Source organism: Crinia signifera, chromosome 5 (assembly GCF_055691185.1).
Source record: "Crinia signifera chromosome 5, ASM5569118v1, whole genome shotgun sequence".
Classification (NCBI taxonomy): domain Eukaryota; kingdom Metazoa; phylum Chordata; class Amphibia; order Anura; family Myobatrachidae; genus Crinia; species Crinia signifera.
The window spans coordinates 106,330,759-106,356,702 of NC_139221.1; the positions used below are offsets into that span (position 1 = coordinate 106,330,759).

General features: G+C 42.9%; 1 protein-coding gene and 1 long non-coding RNA gene across 4 annotated transcripts in view; one reads left to right on the forward strand and one right to left on the reverse strand.

The window, feature by feature from the left end:
- The window catches only part of LOC146080466 (uncharacterized), a 26,932-nt gene extending 21,492 nt beyond the window's left edge, over window positions 1-5,440 (reverse strand). For both annotated transcript variants that reach the window (XR_014474884.1, XR_014474885.1), the window contains exon 1: window positions 4,834-5,440. This is a non-coding gene — a long non-coding RNA (uncharacterized LOC146080466). The remainder of the gene's footprint in view (window positions 1-4,833) is intronic.
- Window positions 4,454-25,944, forward strand: ADNP2 (ADNP homeobox 2). Of its 2 annotated transcripts, XM_083187803.1 has the most exons (4): window positions 4,454-4,915; window positions 11,142-11,259; window positions 15,603-15,692; window positions 22,021-25,944. In XM_083187803.1, the coding sequence occupies exons 2-4, from the start codon at window positions 11,152-11,154 to the stop codon at window positions 24,754-24,756; spliced, it is 2,934 nt and encodes a 977-aa protein (XP_083043929.1). In that variant the 5' UTR covers window positions 4,454-4,915; window positions 11,142-11,151; the 3' UTR covers window positions 24,757-25,944. The 2 variants fall into 2 exon arrangements, with proteins under 2 accessions (XP_083043929.1, XP_083043930.1); XM_083187804.1 differs by lacking the exon at window positions 15,603-15,692.

Below are 25,944 nucleotides of genomic sequence, written 5' to 3' on the forward strand. Positions count from 1 at the left end.
TTGATTTTTCCATTAAAGAGAGGATTGCCATTAAGCCACAGATGGAAACAGCTAGAGCAATACACATAGCCGGAGCTGGAAAGCAATACCCAAAAACCGGGCAAACTGATATTCAGGAAATTTCCCTTTGCTCAACTGTTCACAAAGGCAGAGACACTACAAAATACCCACAGGACACAGTAGTAGCTTTCCCTATGCAAATTATGCCAACAGGACTAGCGCCGCTTATGCATACAATTCTCACAGGAGTGACGTAGAGTCCCTTCCGCCCCCAGTGTCAGCCATATCCTCCCCTCCACCCTCAATGTCAGCCATGTCAGCCATTCCCCCCAGTGCAAGCCCCAGACGAACCCCCCCGCCCGCCCCCCCTCTCCCCACCTGCTCTGACCCTTTCAGGGGAGGGGTGCAGGCACCGATCGCCTGGCTCACGGGAGGGGGGGGGGATTTCAGCAGGCACTACCCAGGGGGTGGGTGCGGGCGCTACCCGCAAATTGCCTCTCTGCGGCTGTCCAGCACAGGGACTGCCGCTGACTAGCTGGGGGGGGGGGGGGGGCGGCCGACACCCGCCGATGATAATCCATGGGCGGGCTCCAGAGGGGGTGGGTGCAGGCGCTAGATTGTCGCTGACGACCAGCACGGGGGGGGGGGGCAACAGGTTTAACTTTGATCCATGGGCAGGATCCAGGCGGGGGGACGGGACGGGGGGCATACGGCTCACTGACTCACCTGCTGGGATGAGTTCCTGGGTTGGTACCATACTTGGCAGCTGCTGCAGCTTTCTTTCTGCTCTCCTCGGTGGCTCAGTACCACCCTCCAGTGGCCGGCGCCCTAGGCAAATGCCTAAAGCAGTCTAGTGGTGGCACCGGCCCTGCCCCAGTGTCAGCCATGTGTCCCGCCAGTGCCACCCATGTCACCTTTAGGTCACTTACCAATGTCCACTGCTGCTTGGCCGACAATGTCTCCTCAACGCTGCACAGTGTTTTCCAGCTGGCGGATCCTCAGTCAGTCACAGTGCCGCCTGACCAGCAGAGCATCATCTCGGTGCTTAGCAGCTGGCACTGTGATTGTACTGTTCTGCTGGCTGTGAATAGGGATGGCCATCGATGCCATTTCCATCGATGGTTGCCATCGATGGCAATAGTGCAACTGGCCATCGATAGTGTCAAACTATGCAATGGATGACCATCGATATTTGTACCTATTGATGGTCCTCCATTTTGTTTGATTGATTGGCCTGGCCTGTGCGCCAATCAAGGCATGGGGGTGGGGCTTCATGGGTGTTGGGGGCGGGAAATGCTCAGTGTCCCAGCACTTTGAAAAAAAAAACACAAAAGCAAAACTTTGGGTTTTACTGTGCCATTGATGGAGGGAAACTATCTGGTTCTCCCCCATCAATGACAAAAGTATCTGACATCGGCCATAAACCATCGATGATTTCAAAGGACATTGACATCAATCTGTGAGCATGCCCAGCATTCTCAGAGATAATTTGGGTGAGATATATGAAGCAGTAAAAAGAAGGAAGTAGTGTGTCAATGGAGAAGTTGCCTGTGGCTACCAACATTTATCAAATGTATTCTATCAATTAAAAGTAGTAGTTAATTTCCTCCATCTAATTTCTCTTTCACTCACTTTTTCTCTTTTATCTGTTTCAATGTCTGGACATGTTTTTATCTTGTCATGATGTAAAGTATGAGTATTGATGATCTACCACCTTCGGTTTAGTCATTCCCAGTCCTCTTCTTCTCTTCTTTACCCCTTCCTTTATATTTAGATTATTAAAAATGAAAAGATTTGTGGATTGGATGATTCATAGAGAGGTGGGGTCAGTGATGTCATCATGGGAACTAAAATGTCTACAGCCTTAGCTTTTTGGATGTTTATGTTAGATCTGACTGGTAAACTTTCCTAAAGATGTGGAAGGGGGATAATACAGTCTTGTAGTTGCTTGGTAGTCCTAGAAATGTAGATATGATAAGTGGGTATTTTATAATTGAGTGTAAAGTTAATATGAAAATGTACATATAGAAAATATGACAATAATTTATACATAGCTATTTAAGCGAACTGAACAATATTTAATTAGTGCCTGTCCTATTACATTAGTGATTTATGTAACCCAATTCTGTTTACCCTTCAGAGTGGCAAAAATCAACCACTGATTACCAATTTTGTGACCGATTTGATATTTTTTTACATTTAATATTCTATTCATATTTTATAATTCTGACAAATGGAAAATTAGTGTTATTGCAGAGAGCAGAAGAAATGTACAATGGTTTCATGGCTTTGACTTCTGTCATTTAAAAATCTTTGCAAATGTATTGAAAATGATTTTCCGGGGCAGGCTGAAATATTAGAAATGTATAAATTATGTCTAGGTTTAACAATTTCCTCAGACTGTATCATAGAAAAGGCCTTTCATGACATTCCTGAACTTTCTACTTTGTGTATTTGCAAGCTGTTTAATAGGAAATATTTGGATACATTTAGGTTTTTCTGTTTCCTTCTGCTGTTATGGATTTTAAACAATTTTTCAGTATCTGCTGTATGTGTTTAGAATTGTTTTGATAAAAATTCTAATTAAATATGCACTGTACAATAATGTGACAGATAATAATAATTATTATTACTATTATTATCATTAGTATTATTTATATAACGCTCTGTTCTTCATTGATCTGAAGGAGCTTAACAGAAGAACATGATACACAGGTTTCCATTTTGAAAACAGTAGTAAAAACATGATATAGAAGTTTCCATTTTGAAAACATTACAGAAAGTATGACCGTGATAGGAAAGTTCTGATGTGACAGAAAGCAGAAGAGACGAGATAATACAAAGGTGCATAAGCCATTGTGAGTCTTCACTTGCAGGATTACTCATCCTACCCACAAAGAATTCTGAATAGGCAGCCATTTATGTGCACTACATAGGCACACATCGGTCAGAATAGTTGATGTCTGGAACAATATCCAGATTTGTATAGTGCTGGGCTGGGCAACACCGGCCCTATAGATGTTAATGAACTACACATCCCAGGATGCTTTGCATTAGTTTTGCTATGTGGCCATGCTAAAACTGATGCAAGGCATGCTGGGATGTGTAGTTCATCAACATCTGGAGGGCCGGTGTTGCCCAGCCCTGTGTATGCCCAGTTTAAATAGTAGATCTTTAATGCTCAGTGTAGTTAATGGACACTTATACTTTTATAATATATTAGGGGGATGAGTTCAGCATCCTAGTGGTCAGGATGCCAGCGTACACTTCATTACCACCTGGAGACCGGTGCTGAAATCCTGACTAGCACCGGGAGATGAGTGCCGCAATTAGCATGCCGGCACTCAAATCCCACAATATATCCCAGGATGCTGAATGTAAGTATATTAGGGTTGGGCTAGGTTCGGGAAGTGGATATTAGGTTTAGGGGATGTACATAAGGTTAGGTTCTGTGTGGTCGGTATTCTGTCTCCTGGCATCCCAACCACCAGTCATTCATTCATATGTATCCCCCATAGTAGTAATTAAAAGAACTCCAATGTGTAAAATTACTAATATTCTTAGAACCAAAACAAAAATTATGTAACATGAACCTTGTTTTGTTAGATATTTACTCAGTAGCTGACAACAGTGCTTTGCCATATAAGACTTCACTATATCCAGTACACAGTAGATATTCAATATTGGGATCCATCCAGTTTGACTCATTGGTCCAAATGTATAAACCTTAACAAGTGATAAAGTGGAGGGTGATAAAGAGAGATAAAGTCCAGCCATTTAGCTCCCAACTGCCATGTCACAGACTGGGTTTGAGAAATTACAGTAAGGAGCTGATCTCTCTTTATCACTCTCCACTTTATTACTTGTTAATACATTTCACCCATTATAAGTAGCCTTGTTATAGGTTTCCAAAATTGGTACCCACGGCACCCTAAAGGTCCAGGTTTTAATAAAATCACTGTTTGCCTTACTATATGTATCTGTGTGTATTTATCTAATACATATACAATAATCATACATTAATACTATTAATATTAAAAAAAATTCTTCAATTGATAGGAACATGGAAGTACATTTTTTTTATTGGTCAGTCACATTGTTTTTTTTTCACCAATATGCTTTCTCAGTTATGTGTTATAATTGTCACAGGTGTTTCCCTAAGCCAGTCAGCCAATTAGATGCCTTCCCATTAGTTGGTATCATCTTCTTAAAAACCCTAAGTGGTTCCCACCAATAAGGTAAAAAAAAAAAAAGAAATCCCATCCAGAGCTCCATTTCTCTATTGGCTGCCTGATGGTGGGCGGGGTTAAATGTACCACCCATAATATTTGCATAGATGGGGCAGGGTCTCTATGTAAATCACGTGACTTGGGACGTGATCGTGACGTCACGTAGTCCCGCCCATTTAGAACGTCAGACTTTTTCAATAAGAAAGCAACGCGAGATTTTAAAAGCTGAGCAGCTCCCACTGTCAGGCTGACACCAGTGCTGGGCACACAAACAGCTGCTGCTGCTGGAGGGTTAGGGCATATTGGGGGCAATTTAAAGGGTAAAAACCCCCAAACCTACTGACCACCCCCCATGGTAATGATTACAGCGCTGTCAAACAGTGACTAATAGGGGACCCCGGACCCCCCCCAAAACAGTGAGAAGGGGGCGTGGCCTGAATGGACATTTGGTGCATGCAAATTGCACTGGTGTTGACGTCACTTCCTACCTATATACCCGGCCGCCATTTTTTGGCGGTGAGAGAGTCGGGGGAAGGTTCGTCAGTGACGGGAGAGGAGCGGACCCAGCTCCCCGGCCAGCACGCCCACCCACACGGTAACTCACCGAGCAAGGCGAGAGGAACGGCGGCTGTGCCCTGCAGGAGGCGGGTCCTGTGCCGGTGCCGCAGATAGCGGAGCGCTGCCAGGTAAGTGCACCACGTGCGGCCATTGTGTTCCCTGCGCCGCCGCCCAACGGCTCCCGGGGACAGTGAGCGGCGGCTGCAGCGGTGCCCGGTTCTGGCGGAGTCTCCTCCTCTTATTACCCCCTCCCCTCTGTGACGGGGGCGCCATGTTGCTGGAGCGGCTACCGGGGCGACCGCCAGTGCCTGGCCAGCCCCTATGGGGGGCGGACAGCGCCGCCCGCACCGAGGAGGCAGAGTGCTCCCAGCGCCCGCTCTCCGCTGCCGTCCTCCCTATTGTACCGCTCTGCCAGGGCCATGGCGCCCAGAGCCCGGGAGCCGCAGACTGACGGTGGTGCTGCTGCAGCAGCCTATGGGAGCCGGGCTCTGCCTCCGCCGCCTTCCACGTAGCGCTGTGCGGGGACAGAGCCCGCCGAGCGCTGGCAGTCCCGGCAGATCAGCCCGCTCTCGACTCGCCGCCTCCCTGTCTGCGGAGGTGTCACGGGGCCCGGCGCTGCTCAGCTATAGGCAGAGATCAGATGGGCAGCTCTACCTGTGCGGGTGACCCCGCTGCTGTAGGCTGCCTGTAGCGCTTACTACTATCTGTCCCGGCGGCATCCTTGCCCAGTGCAGCGACCTGATGGCATAGGGGTGCTATAGTCCTCATCACATCTCATTACACACGTGCTCATTATTGTTTGGGGACATCCTGCCATGTGTGCGCCACTGAGCTGCATATACCGGGAGCATTCCAGCATATCAGCCCTAATTCCTAATGTACTGTGCAAATGGATATACGTAGATCGTGCGTTAAATGCAAGCATAAGGTGACCTGGCGGATGTTGATACATTGTTGTCCCACCTTTTAAATGCAAGGATAAGGTGACCTGGGGGATGTTGATACATTGTTGTTCCACCTTTTAGTTTAAGAAAGTTAACACTCATTAAGTAACTTATTTTATTGGGAATACAAATAGCTGCCGTTGGGTTTCACTTTAGTTATGCCTGATAAGTATAATACTTTTTTCACTGTAGCTGTCACTGTGTACAATACTTTCAATGGAAAGTAACAGCTAAAAAAAAAAGTAACAGCTAAAAAAAACTTGATGCCCTGTGAGGCATGGTGCTCCCCCTCCCCCTCTGAGCATAAAGCCTACATTGAAGTTGAAGGGAATGTATAGAAGCAATATTGCAGCTCTTGTATGTATCTCAGTAAGCAGCAGTTTGTAATTGAGTAATGCCTATGTATTAAGGGACCTACATACACAGCGAGACTGCTGAGCGTTGCTTAATCACACAGCAATGTGCCAGCGCTGTGTGCTGAGCAATCTGTCAAGGCTAGTTTCAGCTAAAAACACTGGCCCTGACCCGGATGATTAACTAGACCTATTCAGCATGCTGGATATTAATTGCCAGGGCAATAGCGGCAGACATCTATATCCCTGTACACTCAGAGCGATGTAGGGGCATTTTCTATGCGATCTAGTGAGCTCACTTAGAAAATACCCCTAAATAGCTACATGAGTATGCCCCATTAGAAGGACACTGAGTTATTTAACATTTTTCACATCTGAACATACACTCCACTTTTTCCTTGATGATCACCTTTGGCTACTGCTTAATTTATAAAGCTTGCCTGTAGTGCATTCAATAGGTCTACAGCTTTGGCAATCATAAAAATGCATGAGAATACCTGTTGCGCTTTTTTTTTTCTTATCCTCTGTTTCCTCCTCTTCTTTTGCCCTAATCTCCACAGTCCTTTCTCCTCCATGCCACATTTATTCCCTCCTACATCACTACCTGGACTTCTGTCCACACTCCAACCCGCTCTTCCTCTGAATGCAGTCTTGACTCCACCCTTTTCACCTTCTTCCCTGTCCATTTCCATGATTTCTCCTACTCTGCCTTTCTCTGTAACGCGCTCTTTTGCCAAGGCAGGCTTTCTCATCAATCATCAAAGCCTACCACCCATACTCTTAAATGTCTTCCCTCTTAGCTTGTAAGCTGTTATGGGGAAGGTCCTCCATCGATATGTTCATCCTCTGCTCCTAGGTTCTAATTTTGATTTGTAAGGAATTGTACTGTTGCAAGCAGGGCTGTGGAGTCAGTAGATAAATGGTCGGACTCCTCATACGGCTGACCCCGACTCCGACTCCTCTGTATTAATATGCAAATGTATTTGATACATTCCTTGAAGGAAAGAAAGGCTACATACATATTATTACTACAGAAACTAGAGGCTGGGAAGCCAACAGTCTACTGTATTGAACAGTTTAAGCAAAGGACAAACACAATGTTTGTCCGCTGGTTTGCTTGCTCGTCACTGTTCAATTCACGGACACAAGGAACGATTTCTTTACCGAATCGTTACTGGCGACGAAAAATGGTGCCTGTACATCAATATGAACCAGCATAAGGAATGGCTTAGCCAAGGTAAACAAATGACCCCGCGCATGAAACAAGATCTTCATCCGCGTAAAAAGATGTTGTGCGTATGGTGGGAGAGCTTGGTTGAATGAATTTTTCGAGGTATTGAAAACCTTATTGAACGTTGGAAATAAGTTGTAAACTACAAGGGAGAATACATTAATAAGTATTGGTGCTCCGAATTGTGCGTTGCGTGCCATATAGTGAAGCACATGAAAAGCATGCTTTTTCATGGTCACTTAACGTGTTTGTTTTGCGGTTATGTCAGGCACTGCATGCATTGGTCTTTATTCTTACAGTAGAGAAGTCATTAATTATAATTTTCGGAGTTGGAGTCGGTGTATTGTTTGCCGACTCCGACCCCAGGTACTCGAAATTTGCTCCGACTCCACAGCCCTGGTTGCAAGGATGGGGATGTGTAATTCCGTACAGATCCAATGCAAATGCAACAGAAGGCATCTGTAGGAAATAGGCACCTCCTGCATTATTAGAGCAAGGCTTGACAAATTTATTTAAAATCTAGGAGCCAGGATGAAAATTTAGGAACCAAATAAAATAATAAGAGGGACAGTGTGTGCCGAAGGCCCGCACCCAAAATTTGCAAGTGCCATAATGGCCATTACATGCCAGGGGTTGCATGCTGGAAGCCATGCAGCCCCACTAGTCCAGCAGCAATAAGCGGTGGCACTGGTGGGGCTCAACAGTGCCCCGGACAAGTAGAGGTGCGTCTGCAGGGCCGGGGGAAAGACCTGCATCCCGATGGGGGACTTTTGGCAGGTGGTGGAGGGGGCTAAGCCCCTGCATGAAAAGTAGGTAGCCACTAGTCTGACAGGAGGGGCAGACGGGTCAGGCACTGCGGGCCGCTGGTGTGACAGGAGGGGAAGACTGTCAGGGTGCGCTGACACTGGTGTGACAGGAGGGGGAGGTGGGGATCGGGCATCACGCTGCCACTGCTCTGACAGGAGGGGGAGGCAGGGGTCAGGAAATGCGGGCCACTGTTCACCCTAGGATTTTTTTTAGGGCAGGGTGCTGACACCCCCCCCCCCCCCCCATCACCAAGCAGGGCACATTATTCAAGCACCCCCCCTGTTGGCTGGAAGTGGAGGTTAATTACATCCAACAGTTAAAGTGAACAGTTATTTGAACTATGGGCACACAGACATAAAAGTTATCATATATATATATATATATATATATATATATAATGGGCCACTATATATTGGGCTCACTCACTAAGATGGGAGACAGTCTCTCGCCACGAGTCAACACTGCTGTAGAAAGGCTTCCCTCTCAGTAGATGCATGCAGTGGTAGAGCGGGCTGCCTGTGACACCAGCCGCCAACAGAATGTCCCCTGCTGCACACCTCCACACTGTGGTGGCGGCCATCGTCCTGCCCCAGCATACATTGCGCATGATGTAATGAGTGGCGTCTTGAGATCCTGGGCAGCCGCTCATTACACATGCATAGGGGGAGGGGCTGCCTGCATTCACGGAGCAGGCAGTACAGCAGCACTGGATTCACTGCTGCTGTGGATCTAATCTGGCTGGTGGGTCTAAATCGGACAGGCTGCTGTTTCTGCAGCAGCTTTCAGCGCCATGGTTGCTGAGCTGCATGTCAGCACGGAAGGGGGCAGCGGAGGAGCAGGGCGTGTTTAGAAGTTTAAAATCCGGGCAGGGCACTGTGCCCTACATAGAAAGTTTAGCGGGAATACCAGGGCGGCTGGTGTCACAGGAGGGGGGAGACGGGTCAGGCACTGCGGGAGACTGTGCCCGGGTGCTCTGACAGAAGGGTGAGGCAGGGGTCAGGAGCTGCAGGTGGCTGTTGGATGTGAAAGGAGGGGGAGACTGCCCAGCGGCTTTGCCGCTAGTGTGAAAAGGGTGGGGATTGGGCACCACGCTGCTCTGACAGGAGGGGGAGACGGAGGTCAGGCACTGCATTAATTAATAACATTGCAGCCACTGCTGTGAACTCCCGACCAGCTTTCAGATGACAGACCAAGCTCCTACGCAGGGGCAGACAGAGCGGGGGCATAGGCAGCTGAACGCTGTCTGAATGTAGAGGGAGCTGCAGCGCATCGCACCTCACCGCCCCAGAGTGTTCAGGGACAACTGCTGCAATGCATAGGTCAGTGTGTCTCCGGGGTCCTGGCAGGGAGGCGATGTGGGGGCTGTAGCTATTCGTTGGACTGCATTCATTTTATTAAAGGAAAGAAGTCTGTGTGTGGTGGGCTATTTATGTATATGTGTGATATACTATGTATGTATTACTGGTAAACTGTGTGTGCTGTTGTATGTGTGCAATATCCCCCCCATACATTACAGCAACTTCTCCCCTCGGAAAAAGTCACTCAATGCCCCCCTGAGCCGCCCGGGACCTTTCGGTGCGTCTGGATATCCTTTTGCATGCAGTATATCACAGATTGCTTCTCCAGCTGGTGTGACTCGGAGGCTTCGGTGCGATGCGCACGGGACTTCGCATCGGACCTCCTGTCATTCACCTGAAATTTGGGCTCTTTTCTTGTGATTGATCGCTCAAATTGCAGGTAAATTGCCTAGTGTATGGGGGCCTTTAGAGTGGAGTGTGTGCGATGAACAGGCGTGTTTTGATGAGTAACTTGGTGAGAGCTCTTGTATGAAACCGGTATTTCTTATAAATGAGTAATAAACTTACATTAGAATAATGGGTTTGAAACATAGCTCAATTTCGGGATTTATCTGTACTTCAATTTACCTCAGAATTAAAAAAATGTGGTATATGGGCACCTTATGAGTGGGCTGCGAGAGATGTTGCGGGATCCATTTTGCACTTGTACAGAACACTTCTTGCTCCTGTCCAGACCCACAAACACCGGATTTGCACATAAACAATCGGTTTTGTGTACAAATCAAGATCAGGCTTCTAGTGTCCTAATGAAGTCCCTTTCAGGAACTCTAATCTGTATGCTTGCCCTTCCCTTAATAGTATTATTGACTGTCAGGATACACTGAGGATGATTCAAATGTTTTACATGTCCCCTGCTGGGCATCAATATGTAAAGGCTACTGACTAAGCAATTTTTCCTCCATTTAGTAATGACACACCACAAAGCAGCTTAACTCACCTAAAGAAGTGGTTAGGGCAGTGGTTCCCAAACTGTGCTCTTAGGCTCCCTGGGGTGCCTCGGAGCACTTGCAGGGGTGCCTCAGGTTGGTGGTCCAGAATCAATTCAAGTTATTTATGGCCAATGAAATAGGCAAAATCGGTGCTTGTGGCTTCCAATTAAGAATATGTGGGTAAACAGAAGTGAATCATGTTTCTTACCACATAAGTGGACCTAAGGAAAACGTTTAAATCACAACTTTTTAATATTTTTCTGGAAATCAGTAACCAACTTTTGGCCTATATTTTGGCCTTTTGGAAAATATTCTGATACTTTAGGGTACCATGATTCAAAAAGTTTGGGAACCACTGGGTTAGGGCAACAAACAATGGATTTTGCAAACATTTCTTTTCATACCTCAGGAGGCTACAATAAGAAGTTTCACCATCTAAACAGAGCAACAATTTATTTACACAGTTTTGTGCCCCCCGAGTTACTAAACTCTTGTCACTTGTCTTCGTCCTACCTAGTTGATTGTTTTTTTACTCTGTTGTCCAATAATATATCTGCTTATTTAACTGTATCATTGATCACTTTCTGTTACTTAGTTTTTATTTTACCATACATGAAATATACAATGTGGCACCATTTAGTTTCCCCCTCACTCATTTTGATGAAAAATGCAACGTTTTAAGTTATGTCACTACTTGTTCTTATTACCTTGTTTTATTTCTTTCTATTTCAGCACAGTCAAAATGTTTCAATCACCTATTAATAATCTGGATAAAATAAGAAAGGCACGGAAACGGGTGAAACAGTTGTTACTGCAAATTGGTTTAGAAACTTGCAAAGATGCATTTGAGGTAAGAGATTTTATTTTAGTAAGACGTAAGAATTTGTATGTTTCTTTTGCTTATTGAATTTGACAGGGAATTACTTACCTTGCATCTTGATTCCATCTAATATCCATACATGAATAAAAACCAAAATTAACAATTGAGTAAACAGATTGGTTCAGTAGAATGTCAAATGGTTTATAGAAAGTTTAATGGACTTCAATAGTAATAATCAATATGCTGATCATGTGTAAAGGGCAATGACATCACTGGTGCTATATAAGTTGAAGTTAAGAATAATCTACATACGGTATACTCTAGAACACAATTGGAGTGCAGACTGGAGTCACAGTAGAGTAATATACTCATGTGAACATTATTACGATATCATAAGGTTGGCCATTTTAATGATCACCCGTTACATTTTATGTTTAGTAGTGGGTTACACAGCACCTTATTCATCAGGTAACGCTGACCACACAACAGACCGCTTTTCATCAAACCTAACGGATTGGTTCGAAAGAAAAGCTGGTAATGTATGAATGCAAATTACCATCAAAAATTTGCTCCCAATCCCACATTCAAATAAACTGACAAGTTGGTTAAATCTGATTTAGACAACAATGATTATCCATTTCGTTTCTGCCCATACGTTGGCAATTTTTATTCCAATAAACCAAGTTGGATTGCTACAACAAACAAATTATTCTGTCACCCTTGGTTCAAGGAAGAGCATAGATAAACATGATATGCTGATCTGCAGTCTCCCCTGATTTGCATGTGATGTTGAGTGGTTGTATACAGCAGTACCTTTAGGGGGTGCTCATCTTAGTGGGAGCTGCGAATACCATTTTTGCTAATAAACCGTAAGCAATCAGCCTTCTTTAGACATATCATGTGATAGAGCTTTAGACATATCATGTGATGGACAGAGGTGTATTGGCGTGTGTCCAGATGTTCTGCTTTGTCCTAATTTAAGAACACAAAACAAGTGTTCTACTCTAGTTCTTGGTTTTTACAAAACGCAGTTTGGTTATATTGTTGGATTAGTTTTATATTTTTCGGTCGGACTTTTCGGTTATGTCCTTTGATCACACAAGATCTGAAATATGAAAGAGATCATTCTGTTTTACCCATTTGGTTAAGCAATTCATACTTCAAATTAATGACAAATTTGTAGCTTTAACTAAATTACAATCAATCACATTACGATCAATTGTGCATTTTTGTGCAGTATTTTCTTATGTATTCATTCAGGTTTATTTGTAGCATTGAGTCAAAGATAAAGACAAAACATGCAGCTACTGTAGGTGTTTTCTGGTGAATCAAAAATAGTTGACTGAGCTAAAACGCGCGTATTCCAGCGTTATTACATATTTTCTGCTTATTTGCACTCTAGAAACTACTTTCTACTTTGTTGACTTATATTCTAGCTGTAGTTTTAGAGAGGGGCCTCAAAATTCATGGGTAATATTTCCAGTTTCCTCATCTTCTCAATGACCAAGAAATATGAAGTAAGGAGTTAAGGTGCGTACATACGGATAGATTTGGCCAACGATCTGGGCGTTCCCGATCGATTGAAACGACCAATCGTTCAAATCGTTCCGTGTATATAAACGATATATCGAACGATGCACGTACCCGACGGTCGTTGGTAGAGGTCGCTGATCTTTCCTGCATGCAGAAAGATCAGCGACCAATCGTTAACGATGTGTACCAATCGTTTCATGTATATGCACGATGAACGATTTGGTAAGGCTAATTGACTGGCTCCCTCTCTCTCCACCTTCGTAAAGATCAATCTTTCATGTGTAATCGTTTTCTCAATCGTTCATCATTTGTCACCAAATCGTTTGTGCAGGAGGTTCAGAGGAAATCGTTAACGAGATTGAATCGTTTGACAAATCTATCCATGTGTACGCACCTTAACACTGCTAGTGTGTAACAATACATTTCCATTCTGTTGACTATTGTATCTTTTATGTGTTGTGTGGAAGAGCACAGTAACTAATAGAAGACAACATGAGTAATGTAAAATATCTGTTGTTGCAATAACCCCAATTCTAAGATAGTAAGTGTAGAGTTTCTGCATTTTGGTAAACACTTCTGCTGGAACTCCTGTTTTATGTTTCACTTGTCCAGTCAGCAGTGTGAGCAGGCCGTCTCCTAGTGTTCACGCCTTTTATCCTCAAATAATTATTAGGATTAGAAGTTGATTATATAATTATTTTTTTTATATACTGCCCTAATATGGCTTTTTTTTTTCATAGTATACTGCCTTATTGTAGCCTATGTGGGCTTTTTGCTACTATTGCTGTGGTGTATACGTCTAAATTCTGAACTGATTATGGAAGTGTGTAAATGGTTGGCAACTGTAGTGTGTGTGTGTGTGTGCGCGCTTGATAGTCTGGAGAATGGAGTAGGCAGTACTGTACAGAATTACCCTAGTGGTGAAAGTATATAACCTTGGCTCATGTCTTTTAAATCCTAAAATGTTTAGAAGTCAAACCAGTTCTATAAAGAAGTCATTGGGCTGAATAAAACTGCTTGTACATCGGGGTGTAATTGTTGTAAGCCCAAGAGTACCTTTGCTTGCAGCTGCATACTAACACACCATGTCCTTAAAAACGCTATATACACAAAGGATCACTTCCTATATGCCTCTCCCAAAAACCTTATGGAACGTTCCTCCATATTTCTTTGATTGCCTTAACATTTGCATGAGGTTTGCTGACTTGTCAACACTTGCAGGAATACAATAGATAACAAAAACTTGTTATCTGTTGTAATCCTGTATTTGCTAGAGTGTAGTGGATGTCACACTTTTGCATAAGCTTGTTGGCTGCACCCTATACACTAAATTATTTTATACACTGAATTGTCACACTTGCCTAATCAAAACATAGGTGACAATACAAATGTTTGGGTTCCTATCAGAGCAATCAGTTGTTGCTCTGATCTGGTGCCCATTACTGTTTAAGCACTGGGTTTATCCGCGTGGTGATCGCACTTGAATGGCAGAACCATTGAATCACTGCTGGTGGATGCTTAAAAAACTGTTGAATCGTCCCCTTAAACGTAGACTTTATAAGAGAGAATACAGTTGTTTTGGGTAGCTTCAGCGCTACATAGTACAGGGATGGAGCCAATTAGCACATACTGTATATAATTGTATGTAACGTGCTGCTGTCTATTACAACCGCCACTGCTGCGCCCGGGAGCAGCATTCAGCTTTGCGCTGATGGGGGTGTGGTTACAATGGTCATTATGCTGAATGCTGTGTCCTGGGTGTTGCACAGAGCCTGTGAAAGACATGGCACTGGTGATCCACAGAGAAGGCCTCTCCCTGTACCATGTGGTTGGAGCTGCCGCTGCCACTGGGTTATTGGCATCTGCAGCTCCCGTCTACAGTAATGGGTGCTATTTATCTCTTTGGGTGACCAGCCCCATGCCCAAAATGAAGGGAAATGGCTGCACAAAATGGCAAAATTAAGGTACACAAAAGTCCTACTTTAGGCAGATTTTTCGGACACTTATTATAAGTGATGGGTGTCCTGAACATTTCAGTGGCTGCTGGTCATGTTAGATGGGAAACACTTGACTTCTTATTAGTGGGGTTCCATTTAATTATGGAGAAGAAACATGTCAAAGTGCTTTTTTTTTTTTTATATATATATACCTATAACTGGAGACTTAACAAAAATAATTTATAGATCCAATCATTCATCTGTATGCCACATTCCCATATTACTAATCTCCTGAACTCCTTTTATTACTTTTGAGCGGTAAAGGGCAGATTCAATTACTGCTTATGAATGCTCTGCCTGGAGCATTAATTAACGCAGCTACTTGGGTGGCAAGCTCTAGAGCAGGCATGTCCAGCCTATGGCCCTCCAGCTGTTGTGAAACTACACGTCCCAGCATGCTTTGCCACAGTTTTGCTATTAGGCATTGCTAAAATTATGGCAAGGCATGCTGTAATGTGTAGTTTCACAACAGCTGGACGGCTGCAGGGTGGACATGCCTGCTCTAGAATGCAGAATTTTCCTTTCCTCTGACGTGTCAACCTTCTGACCTTGTTCACCTCAGCCATGTCAACCTATTTCACGTGTTGACCTAAGCCCTTTCAACCTTTAGTGGTCAACATAATGTTGACCTTCATAGTGTCGACCCTTTGACCCATACCCTTTTATATAATGTGTAGTTCCAAAAACTTGTCCAACTAGTCCAGTTGGTAGGATACTCATTGGTTATTTGCTAGTGTCTTATCAGCATTGCATGGGCTTTATATTTGGAGGCACAGTACAATTTACAAGTGTTAATTAAATACATTAAGTATCAAAACGTATATTCTTTTGTTTGTTTTTTAGGAAATCAACACTTATAATCCAGGAGACACACATTTTTCCAGTACATCATGGGAGGATGTCTCGCTTTGGGAATCTAATGGACGCAGAAATGTATGTCTAACACTAGTGGTTGGCAAATAGAGTAGAACAGATTTTTAGCACTGTCCTAGGCCTTCACAGAGGCACAGATAGCAATGACACTGCTTGTTCTAGGTTTCTCTTACTATTTTTTTTATTTCATTTTTTTTTAATATGGAGGAAATTGATTTAGCTTTTTGTGCACTGAATTTAGCTTGGAATGTGGAATATCCTAAATTCTGTTTTTGAAATTATACATAACACCATTTGCATGGATTTATACACCTTCTATAAGTAGTTTATTTTTATTCTTAAACGCAACAATGTTGCATTACAGTTCTTAAATTGCATGTTAGAAATCTGATCAGCAGGCTGATATTTAATCCTGGTGGTTGAGATATAAAATCAATAGAAACATTTACATTTTTCAAAATTTCCAGGAGTCTCATTCAGCTAATATCCTCCCTTGATGTCACTGCCTTGTGTAATTTCATTTAAATAGCTTGTACTTGAATCTAGTACTTTGAAAAGAAAAACCGTACTGAGCATATGCATTTGTTTCATGCCTACATGATGAAACCATAGAATAAAATGTTGCATTTAATTACTGGTGCTGTAGTTAGCAATACTAACACACTTGTGGTTAATTGGGAATGGAACCAAAAATCCTGTGTTTCTGGCCTGTGAGTCCTGGAATGGTTGATCTCAGTACTGGATTGCAGTATGTTGCCTTTTCAATTGTCAGATGGTGAACGTAGGCAGAGGTTATGTTGTAGCATAGCTCCCTATGAAAGCTGTAATGACTGTTTCATCAGTACTTTTTCAGCAGACAAAAAGTAGACTAATGACATTGTTTAAGTTATTAAAGTATCGTCTTAAGGCCCTCATCCACTATGGCGAGGTATTGCATACGATGCCCTGCCAACTCACCCGGCAGGATCGCATATGATGCACTGTATCGTGTGCAATCCTAGCGAGGGCTATGGGCTGTGACAGATATCAATGGCAGCCCGTCGGATCTGTGATGTGAAGCAATCGCTTGAAGATGGCCTGGTATGTGTCACTTTTCATGTGATCCATTTCAGCAATGCGTCAGAATCACATAAAGTGCCCATATCTAACTAGCATCTCTGACCGCTGTTTGTAGCTCTTTCCATTGGGCATGCATAATCTAGTAAATGCATGGAATAACACATGACCGATTGCTAATCTTGTATGGTCTTACTGGATTTTGCTAAGGCTTTTGATACTGTGCCATATAAGTTTGATCAATAAAATGGAGGAATTGGGACTAAGGGTATACATTTGTAGATGGGTAAGAAATGCTGCAGGATAGAGTGGTTGTAATTGGTGCAGTTTCAGGATGGATACCAGTAGTAAGTGGAATACCACAGGGTTCCAAGCTAGGGCCTCTTTTATGTAACCTATGCATTAAGGATATAGGGGTAGGATTACTCAGCAAAGTTTTCATCTTTGCTGATGACACAAAGCTGAGCAGGGTGATTAGAACAGAACAGGATTTCTCCACGCTTCAGAGTGATCTAAATAAACTAGATAAGTGGCCAAAGAAATTGGAAAATGAGATTCAATGTTGATTATTGCAAGGTTATACATCTTGGTATACACAACCAGTGTGCGGGTTATAATCTAAGCGGAGTGGCAAAATCAGAACTGGAAAAAGTAAGGCCAACAGGATACTAGCCTGCATAAAAAGGGGAATGGAGGCTAGGGACATAAATATACTTATGCCACTTTACAAGGCATTGTATAGTCCACATCTGGAATTTGCAGTGCAATTCTGGGCCCCGCAGTACAAAAAGGACACCCTAGAACTGGAAGAAGTCCAGAGAAGAGCAACCAAGCTAATAAAAGAGTTGGAGAAATTAATCTATGAAGACAGATTGGACAAATAGGGATTGTTTACACTGTAAAAGAAACGTTTAAGTGGAAACATGCTTAACAACATATAGAAATGTTTATCAGTGCCCAAGAAGAAAGAAAAGGCACCCGTTTTGCTTTGAGGAAGGAGTCTAGGACACGTGGTGATGCGCTTAGTGTAGAAGAGAGCTTGTGGACCCTTAGACAGAAAATCTTTTTTTACAGTCAGGGTAGTTAAATTATGAAACTCTCTTCCGTCGGCAGACACAAATCCATTTAAAATAAGGTTGGACAAACATCCATTTGTTAAAAACATCCAGTGGTACAACCAATTATCAGAAATCATCCAAAATTAAATCCGAATACACAATTTATATATAGGCATATAACAAATAGACCATACCCTGTAACCAAAGGGTGAACTTGATGGGCGTAAGTCTTTATGCAGCCGTAACTATTATGATGTACGTCATTTCTATAGCTCTGTAGATGTGTTTTCATAGTTTTTTGATTAAATGTGCTGGAACCGGCTCTCTGCTTCAGCTATGGAATGACCCACATGTAAATGTGCTTTATATGTATTGGTAGTTAATTTATAATCTCATTGCAATTTGGCTGCCCAGATGTTAATGGAACCTGTTTCAACTCACTGATACTTTAGAATATAAACATTCTACTCTCAAACAATGCTTTATATTGAGCAGCGTGAACTCCATTTTTCAATAACAATAAAGCCCCATACACACTGGGCGATATTGTGAGCAATATCGCTCAGAAAGGGACAATATTGTCAATATCATTAACGATGCGCCTTCCGTGCATCGTTATTGATGATTGTTGTCTGCCAAACATGCAGGTCAACTTCGCAATATAGCCGGTGACGTCACTGAATGATATCTGCTGCCCTGCCAATTATTGAAAGTCTGCACATGCACAGGGTCCCCTTTGCTGGCCGATCGTAAGGTGATTGACAGGCGTTAGGCATTTGGGGCCATAACGCTGGCGTTTTCCAGGAGTATCATGCTGAACGTAGGGCTTTCTGAGCGACGTTCACAATGTCATCTAGTGTGGAAACGGTCATCTGTCAGACCAGACTTAGGTCGACCCCGGAAGGTCGACTCTCCAAGGTCAACAGGGTTAAAGGTCGACATGGGCCAAGGTCAACAGTTATTAGGTCGACATGAGTTTTTCACTGTTTTTTGAGCCTACATGTGCCGACAGGCGGTATTTCATGCCCTACCATCCACTTGGGCGTGGTGGGAGAATAAAATAGTGTGCCGAGCGCAGCAAAGCACCATGCCCGAAGCATTGCGAGCGAAGCGAGGGGCTGCGGTTCGACTCCAACTGTGTCCATGTCGACTGTGTCGACATTTGGGTAAAAAAAAAACCAGTGAAAAACTCATGTCGACCTAATGACTGTCGACCTTAAGTAATGTCGACCTTGAGCCATGTCGACCTTTAACCCTGTCGACCTTGGGGGACAGTCGACCTAATGACTGTAGACCTAAGTCTTTTCTGACAGATGTACCGCTTCCTCTAGTGTGTACAGTCAACATCCTTACCGATGCGTGCTTCTGTACATTAACAACCCCTCCCTTGTCCTGCATGTTAAGGCAAATGAGTTCCTCTTTTAAGGGTCATGCTACATGCATAGTTGTCTCGCCCCCCCTGCCGTCGCTCTTCTCCTTTCCAGCATTGGTAAGCGTGTATGCATCTCCCACTGCCGGCACCCTGACAGGTCTCCACCAATGCAAATATCATCATTAGTTTAGTTTGAATGGGGCTTAAGGCAACAGTCATTAGGTTGACATGCACAAGGTCTACATGAGGTTTTTCACATTTTGTGGTGTCCATATCAGCACCTGATCACGTGGAACCCCAATTAGTCTACAGTGGGCAAGCGAAGCAAGCCAAGATACTGTTTTGAAGGCAGAGGGTGGTCACATCATTTCTCTTCTGTTCATTCACATTGCATTTTGTTAATTGACAATCAAACTAACGCTTTTTTTTATAACTAAGAACTTGTCAGAATCAAATAATCCCTTAATGAGTTTTTATTTGACTGCCGACCTAAGAATTGGTAAAAAAAAAAATACAAATGCCAATTGCCCAGTCAACTCATTGTATTACTGGTTGGCTTTCCTTTTAAAAAAATTCTGTCAGATTGGGGTTCTCTTGCATCTCTGATTGTGCTGGCAACACATTATCTGATCCATTTAACAGTCAAAACATCCTTGTTCTATCAGTGGAGATCTGTAAGATATATAAATTCATGTTAAGCTCCTCATTCTAAAGAGCGAAGTGCCAAACTCTGTTTTATTGGTTTTATATACTTTATATATATATTATTTTTCTTTAAGTATCATTGTGCTTCCACGTACTCGTTTAGGGTAATTCAATTGCTTATCTCTCGTCTAAAGTGACAGGAGATTGGTGGGTGCAATTTCATTATTTTTTTTAAATACATTGATTGCAGACATTCTGGGTTTAGCCAAGTAAAATGGCTGGGAATTATGATAAAAGTGCTGCTTGTGCACCCAAATGGGTCTGTTCACACCTTTCTTCTCACCAGCACTAAGGGTTACAAAATGAAATGTTGGTACTAAAAGCATGCGTGCCCATACGGCAGCACAATTTTATTGCTGTTAAACAATTTAAATATCCCCCCCCCCCCTTTATAAGACTACTGCAGCTGTAATGATCAGTGAGTGGATTTTCCCAAGTGAATAACCATTTTGCTCTGTCAGTACCTGTTTATGGTAGATTGGTTTATTATACCACAAAAGTGCTACTTAACGTCAATGTTGCTTACCTACAGATATACAGAATTTTTATTCATGTCCATTTTTTATGTAACAAAAACTAAGCATCTGTGTATTCTCCAATTATCACTAAAGACAGCAGACGCATTATGTATTGTTGGACACAGTTGTCAATGATGTTGGAACGATTAGCTATAAAGTATACAGAGATGAACAATTAGGGTGTGTGCTAATACAAATAACCACAGTTCTAGATATTGCTCTCCATTTTATTGTTAAGTGCTTGTTTTCCATAATGTGCAATTAGTTACAGGTGTATAGCTACAGATTTTGTGTAGATATAGTGCTTGTGTTCTAGAGATGGGCAGTACGATTCATTGGAATGAGTTGAGCCGCACGGCTCAGCTCAGTAAAGTGTGTTGAGTCAGTGACTCGGCTCACGAGTCACGACTCATATGGAATTACAGGCACAGGGAGACAGTGCAGGGCTCACAGCACACTCAGGGACTTGCAGAGTCTCTGTCCCTCAGTGTGTGCTGTGTGCAGGCAGACAGGAAGTTAGTCAGTGGCTGGGCTCATGAGTAGTGTGGAATTGCAGGCACAGGGAGACAGTGCACGGCTCACAGCACACTCAGGGAGTTGCAGAGGCTCAGTCACTCAGTGTGCAGGGAACACAGGAAGTAAGACAGTGGCTTGGCTCACAACTCTTAGTGAGTTGCAGAGGCTCAGTGTGCAGGGAAGACAGGAAATAAGACAGTGGCTTGGCTCACAACTCTTAGTGAGTTGCAGAGGCTCAGTGTGCTTGCAGACAGGAAGTAAGACAGTGGCATGGCTCACAACTCTTAGTGAGTTACAGAGGCTCAGTGTGCTGACAGACAGGAAGTAAGACAGTGGCTGGGATCACAACTCATTTGGAATTGCAGCAGGCACAGAGAGACAGTGCAAGGCTCACAACACATTAGGGAGCTGCAGAGGCTCAGTCCCTTGCTGCTGCTTAGTAACCGAACCAGCTTTAATAATGATTGTGCAGTTCATCTGGCAGAGGCAGGCATCTGCTTATGCAATGATTGTTAATAATATAATTACCAACATAGATTCAGTGTGCTGCTGCTGCTGCTGTCCCGACTCAGCCAACAGTGAGTATCTCGAATCATGCAGTCAGCTGAATGTTTCGAGACACTGAGTCGAGACAACGATTCACTAGCCATCTCTATTGTGTTCACCCTAGGATTTTTTTAGTGCAGGGCACATTTTTAAATCGGGAGGGCACATGTTACATTTGAATTTTACATTAGATAGATAGATAGATATATACATATATATATCTATCATATTTAAAAAAGTGGGATTACGCCTATTAAACATTATGCCACACGCTGTAATGCCTATTAAACATTATGCCACACACCACAATATGATGCCTACCTACATGCTGGTCGCCACTGGGAGTTTCATGCTGGCTGCCATGGGTGGGAGGTCTGGACATCAACAGCGGGGTACACAGTATAACAAGTTTAAAGGGCAGGGCGGCATCAGAAGGGAAAAAAAACGGGTTGGGCACAGCGCCCTATAAAACAAACCTAATGTGAACACTAGTGTATAGATATTTCTGGAGAAATAATTCTCGTTTGTTATGCAGGATAAATAATAAGCACATTGTGTTATGGATTGTGTAATGTTATATAGGTTGTGCACTAACTGGCCTTCTTATTACTTTTTAGGGTTACCGATCAAAACAGTATTGCTGTAGCCTCTGCAGCTTTTCAACAAAGCTGCTTTCTTCATTCAAAAGCCACTTGCAACGTTATCATGAAGATGAGAAGGACCAGGAGCTCATGTCTGCTTGCCCAAGTTGCCCATTCACATCACAAACCAATAATGTGATAAAACACATGCGGATATTTCACTCTAGCGTCCGTAAAGCTCCATCCTCTACTGTAAAAGAGTGTTCAAATATGGTCAAAACCATCAAATTTTCTTGTGTAAAATGTGCCTTCACGGACACCCTGTATTACAGTATGAAAAGACATGTTCTTATGAGCCATCATAAAAGTGAACTAGAAAGTTATTTTGGGGAGAAGTCTGAAGAGGAAATCAGAAGCCCTGGTGCATTAAAAATCATGCAAGATAGATATTTTTGCAAAAAATGCACTTGCGTCACTAGCACTGCTGATGCATTGATTTACCACATTTTGACTGCTGACAAACACAGAGATCTGGAACAGAAATTGAGAACGGATATATCTGACATGAGCCGTGCTCAGATTAGAAGACCTTACAAAACAAAGCTAGCTGCTGCAGCTCCTACAGTTAAACAGCAACTCTTGTCAAATTCTACACATGCGGCTCCACTACAACCCGCTCAAGATGTAAAGGTTGTTTCTCAGAATGGTCCTAATCAGCCTTTGTTGGCACCCAATGCTCTTGTACCAAATATAGTCACTTCAATATCCGACCCTACTGGAAGTTTGATAAATACAACATCTACTACAGTTGCCACTACTAATCAAGTTGCATTTGTTACCTCTTCTCTCTCTCAAAACCAGACCTTTACCATTCAGGCTTCCCTTCCTCAGTCTGTCTTCCTGACGCCTAGATTTCCTCTGAACCAGTCTGTCACTGCGACTGTGCTCCCTCAAGGATGCAATGTGGGTGGACAGATTATCCATGGTGCTCAAACCGGTGTGAGACCTGCAGGTTTGCCCATTAACCAAACATTATCGGGAGGAATGCTTCCTGTGAATCAGTCAACAACTGTTCTTACTTATCCGCAATCTTTACAATCTAATGTGCTAAATGTGAATCAAACAATGCAACTGAATCCTAATAATCTTACACCTGGCCAACCTGGGGTTACCCAAAACACCTTTCTTACAGGCTCTGTATTTAGACAGCTCATTCCAACAGGTAAGCAAGTAAATGGCATCCCCACATATACCCTAGTGACATTGCCTATTGCCTCTTGTGCTATACCTGCTGTAAATCCACCAAAAGTGCCTGTTCAGCTACCGGAGCCCAATAAAGTGGTTCAAGCTTCAACCTCTCCAGCCACTGCACCATCTCCACAGAGTGCACCAGTAGTAACACAGGCAAAAACCACATCACAACAGACTTCAAGTCTCCCTCCTATTGGTGTTCCCAGCATTTTAGGCAAAGAGGCGAAGCAATGGAAGACCTGTCCAGTTTGCAATGAACTGTTCCCTTCAAATGTATACGAGGTTCACATGCAGATTGCTCATATAAAGGCGGAAGTTGGTTCTGGTAAGCCAACAGCAACCCCCACAAGCAATGAAGCAAAAGATGCTGTAGTCATAGCTGCACAAGCATCGTATTTGAGAGTGCTGAAAGACAAATCCATCAGATGTACGACCTGTAAGATGTGCCCACAGGAGGAAGAGGTGTTAAAACACTTGCTGATGCACGGCATGATATGTCTATACTGCAAAGCTGTTTTCCATGAGCTGAGAAACTTTGTCTATCACATGAAAATCCTGCATGTAAGCAAAAAGATCGTGCATCCCGACTATGCCAAGAAAGGTATCACAATATCAAGGAATGCTAATGGTGACGTGCTTTTCCCTCACTTTGACCTCACCATGTGCGTGTCCAGGGAGGAGCTTGGAGACAAAGAAATGCACCTGGCTGTAGTTGCTGGAGCGAATGCAAACATTGCTACTACTATTTATATTAAAATAAAACCTACAGCGGAATCAGCTACCACAGATGAACCACAATCTAAATGTCGCTTTTGCAATTATGTGTTATCCAAATCTGAGGTATATGAGACACATTTGAAAGATAAGCACCATATTATGCCCACTGTGCACACCATACTGAAGACTCCTGCTTTTAAGTGTATCCATTGCTGCGGTGTCTATACTGGCAGTATGACTCTGTCAGCAATTGCGGTGCATCTTCAACGCTGTCGCAATGCGCCAAAAGATAGTACCTCTGGCATGGAATTTACCCCCGAAACCACTGCAGTGCCTAAGGGGCAGCCGAGGGGCGGAATGCATGATTATGCAAAAACAAAACCAGGTTCTAATGCAGATACTCAGGTTGCCTCCAATGAGACAAAACCTGCGGACCAGTCACCCATGCCTTCTAAAAGGAGGAGGATTGATTGCAAACCTGATCATTCAGAGGTGCCTATTACAGAGTCATCTCTTGAAATCCTTGAGTTAATACCAGGTGCTTCAGCAACTGAATCCCAGGAATCTAAAAAGGCGTTTTTGTTTGAGTATTTCCACAAGAAACCGTACCCCAGCAAGAGGGAAATAGAATTGCTGTCTACTGTACTAGATATGTGGAAGAGTGATGTTGCTTCATTTTTTGGTACAAGACGATATGTATGCATGAAATTCCTCCGAAGTCACAAACAGCAAGTTTTGCTAGGGTTTAAAATGGATGAACTTAAAAAAGTCAAGCATGATGTGGAATTGAAAGAAGACTATTGAATACCAACCAGATTACCAATCTCTTATTTAGCCTATATTTTTACTGTTCTCCCTCCTTTCCCTTTAGCAAATCCATGACTGCGTCATGTCATGCACATGCTTAGAGTTCCCATATTGGAGCCTAAAAGAATTGGGGGGGCTGCCGCACATGTAAAAATGAAGTTCACTTTGCCTTTTTTTTAAGGTTTTTCCCTCTTGCAATGTTCACGTTTCCAGTATGGTAGGTCTGCACTATTGTTAAAGTTTATAAGTGTTGGCCCTTAACCTGAATATTCTGTATTCCTTTTTTTATTTTTTCGTATATGGATATGTGCATCTGTTTGTACACATACATAGTTGGTGTTACATATGTCTGACATTTCTCTCACATAGTTTAGTTAGAAGTACTGCACATTTGCCGCAGATCAGCTGTCTCATGCACACCTGAACATGCAATCTAAGTAAGTGGTCAGACCTCAGCGGTGCGTTTTTTGTTTGTCCTGCCTTGTTTTGTAGCTGAACACCCCTGAGTGATAGGCTGTATTCTGATGGTCTATGGCTGGTTTCATGTAGGTATATCAGGGTAAAGAAGACTATTCTTAGGATGTAGTATGTGTCCTAGAATATTCATTCTTTGATGTACATTTTGATAAATAATTTTGGCTTGCTGTACATATCATCCCCTATCATCTCGGTGGATTTAAATTTGCGGTCTTGCTTTTTTGTAATTTAGGTGCAATGTACAGACCTTCCTAAAACAATGTGCTGCTGTTAAGATGCACAGTTACCTGTATTAAAGTTTTACATATTATCTTTGTTTCCTCTGATTTGTGACGCTGCCTTAGCAGTTCTACAAATGGCATTCTGAGCATCATTTAATACATCTTCAGACTTTGGAGCACGATTTATGCATCATTTTGGTTGTACTGAACAATACAATTTTTTTTTTTTTCCCAGGAAAATTCTAGTTCAGTTTCCTGCAGTTCACCTTTTAATGTGCGATACAGAACACTTTTATATACATATATAAATATTATATAATTTATTAGTAACTTTGGGAAATCAGGACCCCTAGTTGTAGAGTGTGTGTTTAAAGGGCCAGTTTGGCTCATTCATTTCTACTTAAGTGTATTATGTCTAGTACAAATAATGTTTAACCTTGCCAATTTGGACTTGCTTTTGTTTAAAATAAACTTTTAAAACCTTTAA